Genomic DNA, 15,281 nt, shown 5'->3' on the forward strand with positions numbered 1-15,281 from the left:
AAACCCCGTGGCCGGCGAGGGCCTCTCTGTGTGGAGTTTGCATGTTCTCCCCGTGTCCGCGTGGGTTTCCTCCGGGTGCTCCGGTTTCCCCCACAGTCCAAAGACATGCAGGTTAGGTTAACTGGTGACTCTAAATTGACCGTAGGTGTGAATGTGAGTGTGAATGGTTGTCTGTGTCTATGTGTCAGCCCTGTGATGACCTGGCGACTTGTCCAGGGTGTACCCCGCCTTTCACCCGTAGTCAGCTGGGATAGGCTCCAGCTTGCCTGCGACCCTGTAGAAGGATAAAGCGGCTAGAGATAATGAGATGAGATGAGATGGGTTTTGATGAAATTTTTGAGGAAAGGTGAGCCATGGGCGAGGGAACAGTTGATTAGATTTTGATGCAAATTTGGATATGTACAGATCCAGGATTTTTTTTTTGTCCATTCCCAACGTAACTCAAAAATTAGTGAACGGCTTTTGATGAAATTTGGTGTACAGCTTTAGTATTATCCTAGGTTCGAGTAATTTGATTTTGATGTTGGTAATATATGGCTTGGTGGAGATATGCACTCTACCGTGTGCCCTTCTAGTTTAAGAACTGTAACACTCATAATGCACACTCATAAGGACTCAACATAACTGTACATGATGTAAGGACTAAAATACTCATAGCATACAGTATATGTGACTTAAGTACATGGGACTAAAACACTCATAATCTATGCATAAGCTAAGGATTACATCTTTCATAACACATAACTTATGCTTGATTTAAGGACTAAAACATTCATAGCGTATACATGATTTATGGACAGGACTAAAATACTGACTTAAAAATAATTACATACGTGACTTAGGAAATAAAACAGTCATAACAAAATTATCTTTACAGCTTTGAAACTAAATAGATAAAAAATCATTTTGGGGAGGAAAAAACCCTGAAGGAAGCAAACTTCCCCCAATTTTTGTGGCTACCGCCTCGTAGAAGCGAAGTGAAGCAATAACCACTATGTCATCGTGTTGTAAGAATGTAAATGAATGTAACGATAGCGAAGCTTCGTAACCAATCAGCACTTATCCTGATCAAGTTCGATTACCCGTTCTACTTCTTGATAAACTTCAGAACCAGTCAGAACCAGAAACGAAATAAGAGAAACCTCGTTATAACTTCATAGTATTGGAAGATAATCAGCAGATAAAAAGATAAACGAAATTCACCTCGTGGTTCGCCAAGGCTGCTGATTCGATATCAAGTCAATGGTGTTTATTTTAAGAAAATTTACCTTTTGATTATCACAGCTTTTGTTTGGTCCTTCTAAAAGGTCAAATGAAAGGTTTTGTAAGTTGTTTCAAGCTTTTTGGCAGATATATTGAAAAGCAGATATCAAACTTCTGCTATTCACTTTAATTTTTTTTAGAGTCTTGACACTTCACTTATGAAACAAAACGTGCTCATTAGTACTAAATAATGCTTCGAAGACAATTCATGAACAAGTGCTTTCTTACTATTTGGAAAACAGGTCTAGTTCACAGCACTGTATTTTGAACAAAATTGGTAACCAAAATACTCCAAGCCCTGATGCTGCTCACAGCTTGGTGATGCTTGCAAGAGATGAGGCGAGTATAACTGATCAGCTGTATATATGCTATATTTACTGTATGGACATGGGATCAGAAAACTACTTTATTTATAAGCAGTAGCCACATGTACACATAGGGGACCTATTTTTATGATATGAACAGCAAGTGTAGCTCTTGTACTGTAATGCTCATGGAGGTGTATTATCATAGCATGTCATAGTGTTTATAATAATAATGAAGATGCAGCTTCACACTGTTTTATAGAAAAGAGCGTAAAAGTTGCCTTTGGTCCATGATTCATTAACTGCTGAGGAAATAACATGCATTAAATTTTAAAAATAATAAGTTATACCTTGGGCGGCACGGTGGTGTAGTGGTTAGCGCTGTTGCCTCACAGCAAGAAGGTCCGGGTTCGAGCCCTGTGGCCGTCTGTGCGGAGTTTACATGTTCTCCCCGTGTCCGCGTGGGTTTCCTCCGGGTGCTCCGGTTTCCCCCACAGTCCAAAGACATGCAGGTTAGGTTAACTGGTGACTCTAAATTGACCGTAGGTGTGAATGTGAGTGTGAATGGTTGTCTGTGTCTATGTGTCAGCCCTGTGATGACCTGGCGACTTGTCCAGGGTGTACCCCGCCTTTCGCCTGTAGTCAGCTGGGATAGGCTCCAGCTTGCCTGCGACCCTGTAGAACAGGATAAAGCGGCTAGAGATAATGAGATGAGAAGTTATACCTTGGGGCAGCACGGTGGTGTAGTGGTTAGCGCTGTCGCCTCACAGCAAGAAGGTCCGGGTTCGAGCCCCGTGGCCGGCGAGGGCCTTTCTGTGCGGAGTTTGCATGTTCTCCCCGTGTCCGTGTGGGTTTCCTCTGGGTGCTCCGGTTTCCCCCACAGTCCAAAGACATGCAGGTTAGGTTAACTGGTGGCTCTAAATTGACCGTGAGTGTGAATGGTTGTCTGTGTCTATGTGTCAGCCCTGTGATGACCTAGTGACTTGTCCAGGGTGTACCCCGCCTTTCGCCCGTAGTCAGCTGGGATAGGCTCCAGCTTGCCTGTGACCCTGTAGAACAGGGGTCACCAAACTACGGCCCGCGGGCCAGATCCGGCCCGCCACCCCCCTTTGACCGGCCCCCCAGCCCCTCTGCCCCCCATCACTTGAACCGGCCCTATGAGGCAATCCCCAAAAGTGGTCATGGCCTATTTTTTTAAATTGCTTTTTGGCAAATAATAACATGTCTGCATCTTGTATTTTGTTGATTTTATCAATTAAAATTGATATTTAGTTATAAAATGAACTATTCATATTTTCCGAATTTTCGTCATATGCTCGCGATCAAGCAGTGACAGGCAGCGCACGCGCAAAGAACTGTCAGTGTTCAGGACAGCAAAATGGCTAGCGGTCAGCGAAAAGCTGACAGAGTGCAGAGTTTTTAAACAACAGTGGACCACCGATTATTTTTTCGTTCAGTGTAAGGACCGTGCAGTTTGTCTTGTATGTAAAGAAAGTGTGCCGGTTTTCAAAGAATATAATCTGCGTCGTCACTATGAAACCCGCCACAAAGCAGGGTTCGAATTATAAATTTGACCCTATGGGGGTCTCTATTTAAAAAAAAAAAAAAAAGCAATGCATACTCGCTCTCCTGGACCAGCGCACTTTTGCGCACTGCAGTGCACAGCTTTCACACACAGGCGCGCGCATGCACGCACGCACACACACACACGGTGTTGCATATATACATATATATAGTTAAACAAATTTTATATATATATATATATATATATATATATATATATATATATAGTTAAACAAAGGAAGATCGTTGTGAGCTAGAGGACAAGTCTTCTTCGGACTTAACTTCACATTCGATTTCGCAGGCTGCAAATTTCAGTTTGCGCGCATAGTGGTGTGGTGGTGAAGTACAGCTGTACATGTTGCGGTTTAATAACACGTTCAATACAAAGTTATGGCTGCATGGTGATCGGAAATGAAATGAGTTTTATTTATATTTATATGGTGATATAGGCTATTCAAGCTTATTATGGTGATATATGATGTATTTGAGAGACTTCCACAGAAAATTAAGTTTGCTTCTTTCATGGGAGCCTGAGGGAATGGGAGCTCAGCTCCCATTGGCTCCCACATAATTCGAACTATGCCACAAAGAGTATGCTAGTTTGCGAGGGCAAACAAGAGAAGACAGGATTCGGAGGATGAAATGCGGACTGGCTGCACAGCAATGTATTCCTTCACCAAACCCAGATCAACCAGGCTGCTGTCCGAGCTCGCTGTAAGGTAGCTCACCTACTAGCTACCCATGGAAAGCCGTTTACTGATGGGGACTTTGTTAAAGTATGCATGCTTGCTGTGGCCGAGGAGGTGTGTCCCGACAAGAAGGATGCGCTCAACGCGGTGAGTCTCTCCGCACCTACTATGACCAGGCGAACCGAAGATTTGGGGGACAACGTGTATGACCAGCTGAATGAAAAAGCGTCAGAATTCGAGTTTTTTGCTTTGGCCATGGATGAGAGCAATGACGTGCAGGACACAGCACAACTGCTGTGATCTATTGCTCATATTATTATAATTTCACTGTTTTTTTTTAAATGTATTTATTTTATAGGCCTATTTATTTGACCTTTATTAAGTGCTGCATACAATTATTATTAATATTATTAATAATATCAACAGGCTTACCTACAATTTATAATTTTCCACTCACCTTTGTCAGTGTCAATCACCTCAACTAGGCAGATGTTTCTTACCTTGACAGCTTTGATATTATTTTTATTAGAAAATAAATAAATGCAATATCTGTGGTATTTCAAATTAAAACAAAGTGTGAAGACTTGATTACTACTTTTGCAAACCACTAGTAAAGATAAACAAATATGTGCCAGGAATCAAGTGTTGATATAGTAGTATGGATACAGTAGTGGGGATGGCCGTGCCAGGCTATTAATCTCTACTACACAATGAGGCCTGCTGGTGGTCATATTTGTCTGGGTTATACAATTCTATGTGATATAGCTGACCCGACCCCGGCCCCCCATCACAGTCAGGAACGACAATGTGGCCCCCAGAGAAAAAAGTTTGGTGACCCCTGCTGTAGAAGGATAAAGCGGCTAGAGATAATGAGATGAGAAGTTATACCTTATATCTTATCCTTGTCTTTTTTCCCTTAGAATGATGATGGGGGTCAAAGGTCGCTGGTAAATAAGTGGACAACTTTCCTGAAGGCACGTCTGGTCTGTTCTGTAATTGGGACGGATGGAGTCGAGACATATTTTGATGAACTAAGTAAGTAAGACCGTGCATTTTGGTTTTTCGTTTTTTTTCTTGAGTGTTGGTATGAGATGTTGCTTTTCTGGATCCACTGTAGCGATAGATAAATGTTTTATGTTCAGGGGACGTCTTCATTCATCGGACTCATGATGAACGCAATCCCATGGTGTATGCTCTGTTCTCCACTGCTGGGTAAGGACTGAGCAGGAATTTATTACCTGCACCTTTTCAGATCATCACGTCACAGTGGCCTGTGTAACTTGTTAAACGTCGACAGTTCATAAGACTCTCTTACTCACGCTTTCTTTTTAGGTCTGTGTTTAAAGGTTCGGCAGTATGTGTGTACTCCATGTCTGACATCAGAAATGTCTTTAATGGACCCTTTTCTCATAAACATGGACACAATTACCAGTGGACACCTTACACTGGAAAAATTCCTTACCCACGCCCCGGGACAGTGAGTGCCAATGTGGAAAATAATCATACAATGTGATCCTGAGCAGCAGATTGATTATAAGCCATGATGGGATATTATTAAACCTCAAAATCATTCAAAGTCATTTAAAATGCTGGACTTTAGTAGTACTGTAGTGTATAATCTTTTATTCACTTTTAAACTTCTGAAAGATGTTTTTGCTGTGCTTTTGGAGGTTTAATGGTTAAAATCTGCTCTTCTTCTCTCTGACAAAACCCAGTGCCCTGGAGGAACATTTACTCCCGGAGTCCACAGCACCAAATCCTTCTCTGACGAAGCTGTCAACTTTGTGCGTGCTCATCCTCTTATGTACCATCCCATATACCCTACACACAAGCGCCCCCTGGTGGTGCGGACAGGCGTGGACTACCGCTTCACCACCATCGCTGTGGACATGGTGGATGCTGTGGATGGGAGATATGAGGTGCTCTTTCTGGGAACAGGTACACTTTCAAACAAATGCTGAAAATCATTCGAAGTAATTCAAGGATAAACATTGTGGCTCAGTTTTATTTGCTTTTCAAAATTCGAAAAATTCCCTGAAGTGATGCTCCTGACTTGTTGCTTGACAGACAGAGGAACAGTCCAAAAGGTGATTGTACTTCCGAAAGATACGAGCACGACAGAAGAGCTCATTCTTGAAGAGGTGGAAGTTTTTAAGGTAAAGACAACATTAAATGCATTCTACAATTTTTTTTAATGAATAAAATAGCTTTTGACTGAAGATGAAGTCTTTCCCAATACAATGTTAAGTGTGGCAACTGAAACACTATACACAGCAGCTGAATGTCTATCACTGATGTTTTTCAGACACCGGCACCAGTGAAAACTCTGAAAATTTCCTCTAAAAGGGTAAGGGATTATGACTTTTTTTCTTTTTTTTTTTTGCAAATACCATATATAGTAGCTAAATATACAGTATAATTTGAATACAGATTAGGGTCTAATAGTGTAAATCTTTTATTTCAATTATTTTTGTAATTATTATTTAAATGAATTATACAAAACTATTTACCCATTCTACAAATTTACTATTTGTTGTTTAAAAAAAACCCATTATTTAAACTGATTTTTGTTTTTGAAACACTTGCTTGAAACTGAAATATTTTTAAAGGGGAACTGAAGTCATTTTTAAACTTGCTTTATTTCTTAATTAACGTGTTATTCAATTACGTTTTCAGTTTTAGTAACCTTGTATCGTGACTCGTATTGGCAACTAATTGCAATTAAATATTATACTTATCGGCCTATTCGGGTTTTAGCCATGTTGAATTTAGTTCGTTTGGTCCACGGCAGGTGTCGCTTATCCGCGCGATCTTCACGAGACTTGTGCGGGACTTCGAAACGTGAAGTGTCAGCCAGGTGTCAGTGCCGCCATTTTGAAAACTGTTTTCCAAACGAAATATTGCACAAAAACGAGTTTAAATGACGATTACTGCCTACTTTTTTCAAACTTTCCTGATTGCTATCAAAACAAACAAAACTTCCGGCTTGATTACATCAGCATTTGAAAGAGGGCGCGCGCGTCTTTTGACAACCCTACTCACTATATAGGACACTATATAGTGGGGACACCATTTTGTAGTGCTGTCCGAAACCTTAGTGAGGATTATTTACACCCTATATAGTGCACTCAAAGTATCCCACAATACATCACGAAAAGTAGTGTACAACCGATGGTCACTAACCAAAGCAATATATCCCATCATGCATTGCGGTCGCGCTGAAAGAAATCAAATTTTAAAGTTTAAAATTTGATTTAATAAAAGGCAGCGGCAAAGAAGAAATTATTCAGCCTTGATTTAAAAGAACTGAAAGCTGCAGGTACTTTGTATTTATCAATGTGGGAAATGCGCTATTTATCACAAAAATACATGCATGTATTTATTATGTTGAAAACCCACCAGCCGCCTGATCTGGCACGTTTTAATTGTGTGACAGTAATGACGTAAATACCAGCATGACGGACTAGTGTCCGAAAGCGTTTTTTCATTTTACCAATAAGCTCACTATAGAATCCTCTTTATAGTAAGTCCTTATGTAGGGAGTAGTGAACGAGTGAGCGATTTCAGACACAGGGAACATTGGCAGACACTGATCACTTTGATTTCCGCTGTACGTTTTACTTCCGTCCTACAATGTCTCGCACAGATCTCAACAAATCTCGTTTACGGCCATTGCTTTGACATATGGACTGATATATTACAGAGCATATTTCAAACACTCATAACTTGCTATAGCAGTGACAAAATAGCTATCAAAAATGCATTCCTGTATTTAATAAAATGAGAGAAATAGAATTTTGATAATAAAAAAATTGCCTTCAGTTCCCCTTTAAGTATCCAGCTTATACACACCTTTTGCTTACGCTTCCAAACTTATGTTGCATAAGTACATTTAACAATTATTTCATGAAATCACTCATACATGAGCTGATAACTCATGTACAACAAGATTGAGTGGAATAACTGTTTTATTCTCTCCACATTCACTGGATTTTGAGATACGGAGCATTTTTATTTTTATTTTTTGCAAATTCGATAATTAAAAACTTCATACAAAACGTCTGACAAAATAATTTCCGCTTCAAATGTAAACAAACCGGCGAAATGACAGTAGCAATTTGTGAAAAAGGCTATAATAATAATTCTAGAAAATAAAAAAGATACATTCTTACCATCAAATACTTTCATTCCATATTTTGTTGCTTTTTTTTTTTGTATTTTTTGGGGTTTTGTTTTCCAGTAGAGTTTTTATTTCGTCCTCGGTTGGTTCAGCAACACGCTGCGCCATTTTGTTTTTCTGTACTCACGGTATATGAGCTGATAGCTGATAGTACAGTAGCCAATCAGAACGCATGATTGCTCATATCCAGTGAATGTGGATAGAATAGTTAGGAATATATGTAATGCTAAAAATGTGAATTATTATCAGCTGTTAATGATCACACTATTGTGACACACATTGTTGACTCTGTTAGCGCAGTGATCTATTCTCTGTGCCTTGTTTTGAAAGAGTTGGGGGGGGTTCTGGGTTTTTTTGTTTTTTGTTTTGTTTGAAAATGATGACATTTTGATTGAGGAATATTGTGCACTATGGTGAAAAAGTAAGCATAGTTCAATATCATGAAAGGCAAAAAGTCAAAACAGAGTCAAAGGCGAAAAAAGAGAAGAAGGAAATCAGAAGTCATACAGGGTTAATGACTCTAGGCTAGAATGAACAAAATTGATTTTATAAATCCTTCATGAAACAGTCTTCACGTTGGCCTGTCTGTGTGGTGTGACTATGGGCTTTCTCTCTGTTATGGCTAACAGCAACAGCTGTATGTGTCATCGGCACGAGGACTTACCCAGGTATCTTTGCACCGGTGTCCTGCTTATGGTAAAGCCTGCTCAGACTGTTGCCTGGCCAGAGACCCCTACTGTGCCTGGGATGGAGAGAGTTGCTCTGCTTTCACCCCCGCCACCAAGAGGTCTGTCCCTTTCTCTCAACATGCACATGCTGTTATTAACATCTGTTTACCTTTATTGGTTATGTTAGGTAATGTTTTCGTCTCCGTTTGTTTGTTTGTTTGTTTGTTTGTCTGTTCCCAAAGTAACTCAAAAAGTAGTGAACAGGTTTTGATGAAATTTTGACGAAAGGTGAGCCCTGGGCAAAGGAACCATTGATTAGATTTTGACGCAAATCCAGATATGTACAGTGGTGCTTGAAAGTTTGTGAACCCTTTAGAATTTTCTATATTTCTGCATAAATATGACCTAAAACAACATCAGATTTTCACACAAGTCCTAAAAGTAGATAAAGAGAACCCAGTTAAACAAATGAGACAAAAATATTATACTTGGACATTTATTTATTGAGGAAAATGATCCAATATTACATATCTATGAGTGGCAAAAGTATGTGAACCTCTAGGATTAGCAGTTAATTTAAAGGTGAAATCAGAGTCAGGTGTTTTCAATCAATGGGATGACAATCAGGTGTGAGTGGGCACCCTGTTTTATTTAAAGAACAGGGATCTATCAAAGTCTGATCTTCACAACACATGTTTGTGGAAGTGTATCATGGCACGAACAAAGGAGATTTCTGAGGACCTCAGAGAAAGCGTTGTTGATGCTCATCAGGCTGGAAAAGGTTACAAAACCATCTCTAAAGAGTTTGGACTCCACCAATCCACAGTCAGACAGATTGTGTACAAATGGAGGAAATTCAAGACCATTGTTACTCTCTCCAGGAGTGGTCGACCAACAAAGATCACTCCAAGAGCAAGGTGTGTAATAGTCGGCGAGGTCACAAAGGACCCCAGGGTAACTTCTAAGCAACTGAAGGCCTTTCTCACATTGGCTAATGTTAATGTTCATGAGTCCACCATCAGGAGAACACTGAACAACAATGGTGCGCATGGCAGGGTTGCAAGGAGAAAGCCACTGCTCTCCAAAAAGAACATTGCTGCTCGTCTGCAGTTTGCTAAAGATCATGTGGACAAGCCAGAAGGCTATTGGAAAAATGTTTTGTGGATGGATTAGACCAAAATAGAACTTTTTGGTTTAAATGAGAAGCATTATGTTTGGAGAAAGGAAAACACTGCATTCCAGCATAAGAACCTTATCCCATTTGTGAAACATGGTGGTGGGAGTGTCATGGTTTGGGCCTGTTTTGCTGCATCTGGGCCAGGACGACTTGCCATCATTGATGGAACAATGAATTCTGAATTATACCAGTGAATTCTAAAGGAAAATGTCAGGACATCTGTCCATGAACTGAATCTCAAGAGAAGGTGGGTCATGCAGCAAGACAACAACCCTAAGCACACAAGTCGTTCTACCAAAGAATGGTTAAAGAAGAATAAAGTTAATGTTTTGGAATGGCCAAGTCAAAGTCCTGACCTTAATCCAATCGAAATGTTGTGGAAGGACCTGAAGCGAGCAGTTCATGTGAGGAAACCCACCAACATCCCAGAGTTGAAGCTGTTCTGTAGGGATGAATGGGCTAAAATTCCTCCAAGCCAGTGTGCAGGACTGATCAACAGTTACCGGAAACGTTTAGTTGCAGTTATTGCTGCACAAGGGGGTCACACCAGATACTGAAAGCAAAGGTTCACATACTTTTGCCACTCACAGATATGTAATATTGGATAATTTTCCTCGATAAATAAATGATCAAGTATATTTTTGTCTCATTTGTTTAACTGGGTTCTCTTTATCTCCTTTTAGGACTTGTGTGAAAATCTGATGATGTTTTAGATCATATTTATGCAGAAATATAAAAAATTCTAAAGGGTTCACAAACTTTCAAGCACCACTGTACAGCACTTTGCAAAAGTCTTTGGCACATGTAAATAAATGCCGTAGGCCAAAATAATGAATGAAATGTTTCAACATTAAAAAATACTATCAGCAGCAGTAATCCATAATAAATGAAACAAAGTCAATATTTGGTGTGAGACGACCCTTTGCTTTAAAAAAAATAAATAAATAAATAAATAGTAGTCTCAGGTACAATGAGTGCAGTTTGATAAGGAAATGAGCTGTAGGTTTTACTGAGCATCTTCCAGAACCAGCCACAGTTCTTCTGGACACTTTGTCACACTCGCTTCTTAATTTTGCACCAAAACCCAGCAGCCTTCATTGTGTTTTCTTTTTTAATCTGAAAAGTACTCTCTTATGTAATATGTTGCTCAGATACAAACTTTTTTTTTCTGTAACATTTAATTTTGTGAGGCGGCACGGTGGTGTAGTGGTTAGTGCTGTCGTCTCACAGCAAGAACATCCGGGTTTGAACCCTGTGGCCGGCGAGGGCCTTTCTGTGCGGAGTTTGCATGTTCTCCCCGTGTCCGCGTGGGTTTCCTCCGGGTGCTCCGGTTTCCCCCACAGTCCAAAGACATGCAGGTTAGGTTAACTGGTGACTCTAAATTGACCGTAGGTGTGAATGTGAGTGTGAATGGTTGTCTGTGTCTATGTGTCAGCCCTGTGATGACCTGGCGACTTGTCCAGGGTGTACCCCGCCTTTCGCCCGTAGTCAGCTGGGATAGGCTCCAGCTTGCCTGCGACCCTGTAGAACAGGATAAAGTGGCTAGAGATAATGAGATGAGATGAGCTTTAGTACCATCCTAGGTTCAAGTGATTTGATTTTGATGTTGATCTGGATACAGATTAGTAAACATCTGGATATTCTAATATGTGGCTTGGCGAAGGTATGCACTCTACAGAGTTCCCTTCTAGTTTCAACAAGGTTTTGTTTAAAAAAACTCAGAAAATGTATCCATTAATGCATGTGATTTTAACAGTATGCATGTGTATGTGTAAGATCAGAACCATGCTTTAGGTTTTTGTTATGGAAAATGTCTGTTGATAATTCTTTAGGAGAAGCAGGAGACAGGATATCAAACATGGCGACCCGTTACGTCAGTGCAGGGGCTTCAACTCGAAAGGTTTGTGCATGTAATTATCAGTGCATTAGTATAAGAGAGCAAGAAATCCCTTGATACATCTATTTGATTGCACTTTTTTTTTTACAGAAAGTAACTGCTCACACTGTGTTTCATGTCCTTTTTACAGTTTGTAGAGCAGAGAACTCTAAAAAGTATACATTTATGCCAGTTCTGATTATTACGCCACAGCATATAAAAGCTACAGTGAAATGCTTTGCAAATTTGCAAAAATACAGCCAGGAATAGCATCAGCTGCTTAAGCATCTCTTCCTGTCTCTCAGTAGAGAAGCGTCTAAGGGAGACGGTGCAGTTTGGGGTGGAGGGCAGCAGTGCATTTTTGGAGTGCCAGCCCAGGTCTCCTCAGGCTACTGTGAAGTGGTTCTGTCAGAAAAATGGCAAGCGTAAAGCGGTAAGATTTCAAATCAACACTCAGAAAAAACTCTGGGAAGGTTTTCAGTTATGAAAAGCAGGTGTAAAGTGCAACAGTTTGATTTCTGCTGCTTACAGCCTGCACATCCACAGACACAGCACAAGCTACAGTGGCTTGCAAAAGTATTCATCCCCCCTTGGTGTTTGTCCTGTTTTGTCGCATTACAAGCTGGAATTAAAATGGAGTTTTGGAGGGGTTAGGACCATTTGATTTACACAGCATGCCTACACCTTGAAAAGTGAAAATTATTTTTACTGTGACACAAACAATAATTAAGATGAAAAAACAGAAATCTGGAGTGTGCACACAGTGGCATGCAAAAGTTTGGGCACCCTGACTGAAAATGTCTGTTACTGTGAATAGTTAAGTGAGCAGAAGATGAACTGATCACCAAAAGGCATAAAGGTAAAGACTACACATTTCTTTTCAGCGTTTTCTGCAAGATTTGTGTATTATTTTTGTTTCGTACAATTGGAGAGTGGGCGGCACGGTGGTGTAGTGGTTAGCACCGTCGCCTCACAGCAAGAAGGTCCGGGTTTGAGCCCCGTGGCCGATGAGGGCCTTTCTGTGCGGAGTTTGCATGTTCTCCGTGTGGGTTTCCTCCGGTTGATTTATACAGACATCATGTGACATTTTGATTGCACAAAGGTAGATCTTAACCAACTAATTACGTGACTTATGAAGTGAATTGTTTGACCAGCTCTTATTTAGGGGTTTAATACAAAAGGGGGTGAATACCTATGCACAGTCTAGAGTTCTGATTTTTCATCTTAATTATTGTTTGTATCACAATAAAACAACAGTGTGCACCTTTAAAGCGGTAGGCATGTTGTGTAAATCAAATGGTGCTAACCCCTCCAAAAATCCATTTTAATTCCAGCTTGTAATGCGACAAAACAGGACAAACACCAAGGGGGATGAATACTTTTGCAAGACACTGTAAAAGCGAACAGTTTGGTGTGCTGATGAGTAAGGAAGTTTGCACCCCCTGGTTTTGAATTAAAAAAAAGGAAACTGTACATGTGGGTAGTTCTTCGGTAACTGAATTACATTCACAGCAAAATGTGGTAAATTTTTAGTTGCAGTACTGAAGATAATGGTATTAAATAAAAATTTCACTCTGTATGGGGTATCGTTTGACTCTAAAAAAGCATCGAAAAACTGGCTATGTTTAACTCTGAACGCAAAATCTTTTATGAGGAAAGAAAAGTCAGTAACGCAATTACGTCAGAAAAAAAACTGAACTTTCATTTCTTAAAATTCAAGCCAAGATTTCTCTGAAGCCACATTGCTATAATCGGGGTGATGATTTTTAAATATGGTTTTCAGTACATTTTGCCTTGGATTCCATACTGTAGCAATATCACTGAGCTGACAAGTTAAGGCAGTCTTAATAATTTCATAATTTTGGTGCCTCTGCTGAAGAATTGCCCATGTATTTTATAAGTAATGTACAAAAAATATGTTCACCAAAAGATGAAAGTTAATTTTTCCTATTATAAGATTATATAGTGTAATGTTCTAATCCATTATCCACCCATCCATCCATTTTCTTCTGCTTATCCGAAGTCGGGTCGTGGTGGCAGCAGGCTAAGCAGGGTATTCCAGGCGTCCATCTCCCCAGCAACACTTTCCAATTCCTCCTGGGGGATCCCAAGGCACTCCCAAGCCAGATGAGATATATAATCTCTTCAGCGTGTTCTGGGTCTACCCCGAGGTCTCCTCCCAGTTGGAGGTGCCCGGAAAACCTCCAAAGGAAGGCGCCCAGGAGGCATCCTAATCAGACGCCCAAACCACCTCAGCTGACTCCTTTTGGCATGTAGGAGCAGCGGCTCAACTCCGAGATCCCTCCGGATGTCTGAGCTCCTCACTGTATCTCTAAGGGTGAGCCCAGCCACCCTACGGAGAAAGCTCATTTCAGCCGCCTGTATCTGTGATCTCATCCTTTCGGTCACTACCCAAAGCTCATGACCATAGGTGAGGGTTGGAACGTAGATTGACTAGTAAATCGAAAGCTTTGCCTTCTGGCTCAGCTTTCTCTTCACCACAAACGGACCGGTACAACACCTGAATTACTGCTGATGCCGCCCCAATCCGCCTGTCCATCTCACGCTCCATTTTACCAACACTCATGAACAAGACCCCGAGATACTTGAACTCCTTCACTTGGGGCACGCCCAACCTGGAGGGAGCACTACACTGTTTTCCGGCAGAGAACCATGGCCTCAGACTTTGAGGTGCTGACTCTCATCCCAGCCGCTTCCCTCTTGGCTGCAAATATATCATTGATATAATTATAGCTGGGGTGGCACGGTGGTGTAGTGGTTAGCGCTGTCGCCTCACAGCAAGAAGGTCTGGGTTCGAGCCCCGTGGCTGGCGAGGGCCTTTCTGTGTGGAGTTTGCATGTTGTCCGCGTGGGTTTCCTCCGGGTGCTCCGGTTTCCCCCACAGTCCAAAGACATGCAGGTTAGGTTAACTGGTGACTCTAAATTGACCGTAGGTGTGAGTGTGAATGGTTGTCTGTGTCTATGTGTCAGCCCTGTGATGACCTGGCGACTTGTCCAGGGTGTACCCCGCCCTTCGCCCGTAGTCAGCTGGGATAGGCTCCAGCTTGCCTGCGACCCTGTAGAACAGGATAAAGTGGCTACAGATAATGAGATGAGATGAGAGATAATTATAGCTAATTCACAAGGACGTCCATGGCAGCTGCATTACATAATCAAAGTCTGATAATATGATAATAAACTAATTTGAAAACATGCTAGTTTTGCTCCTGGTGTAACAGAAAAGTGTCACGCCATCATCAGGAGATTGTAAGTTTGAAACCTGATGAATCCACAGCTATCTATAGCTGGGAGCCAAGGGAGCAAAATTGTTCATGTTCTCAGGTGGGAGGGATGGAATTCTCTGTGATGTCAATCATAGCAACACTAACCAATTAACACTAACTCCTGCATTGAGGAGAGGGCAAGTAGAGCTTTCCTCTGTGTGTATTACACTGCCCCATGATGCAGCATGAGCCTGTCACTGGCTGGGAAATCTCTGGCAAGTTAAAACAACTGGAGTTGTGGCGAAGTCTTGTATATAAGGGGTATCATCACCTACAG

At 41.1% G+C, this 15,281-nt stretch overlaps 1 protein-coding gene across 2 annotated transcripts in view; it reads left to right on the plus strand.

Moving 5' to 3' along the window:
* The window catches only part of sema3gb (sema domain, immunoglobulin domain (Ig), short basic domain, secreted, (semaphorin) 3Gb), an 81,202-nt gene that overhangs the window by 62,964 nt on the left and 2,957 nt on the right, over positions 1 to 15,281 (plus strand). The window contains exons 9-17 of one of the 2 annotated variants that reach the window (XM_060931976.1): positions 4,741 to 4,855; positions 4,963 to 5,032; positions 5,153 to 5,297; positions 5,536 to 5,758; positions 5,888 to 5,976; positions 6,126 to 6,167; positions 8,630 to 8,787; positions 11,678 to 11,745; positions 12,027 to 12,154. In XM_060931976.1, the coding sequence (XP_060787959.1) occupies positions 4,741 to 4,855; positions 4,963 to 5,032; positions 5,153 to 5,297; positions 5,536 to 5,758; positions 5,888 to 5,976; positions 6,126 to 6,167; positions 8,630 to 8,787; positions 11,678 to 11,745; positions 12,027 to 12,154 (1,038 nt within the window). The remainder of the gene's footprint in view (positions 1 to 4,740; positions 4,856 to 4,962; positions 5,033 to 5,152; positions 5,298 to 5,535; positions 5,759 to 5,887; positions 5,977 to 6,125; positions 6,168 to 8,629; positions 8,788 to 11,677; positions 11,746 to 12,026; positions 12,155 to 15,281) is intronic. The other variant, XM_060931977.1, reaches the window with a different exon arrangement.

This window comes from Neoarius graeffei, chromosome 10 (genome assembly GCF_027579695.1).
Source record: "Neoarius graeffei isolate fNeoGra1 chromosome 10, fNeoGra1.pri, whole genome shotgun sequence".
In the NCBI taxonomy this organism is placed as follows: Eukaryota; Metazoa; Chordata; class Actinopteri; order Siluriformes; family Ariidae; genus Neoarius; species Neoarius graeffei.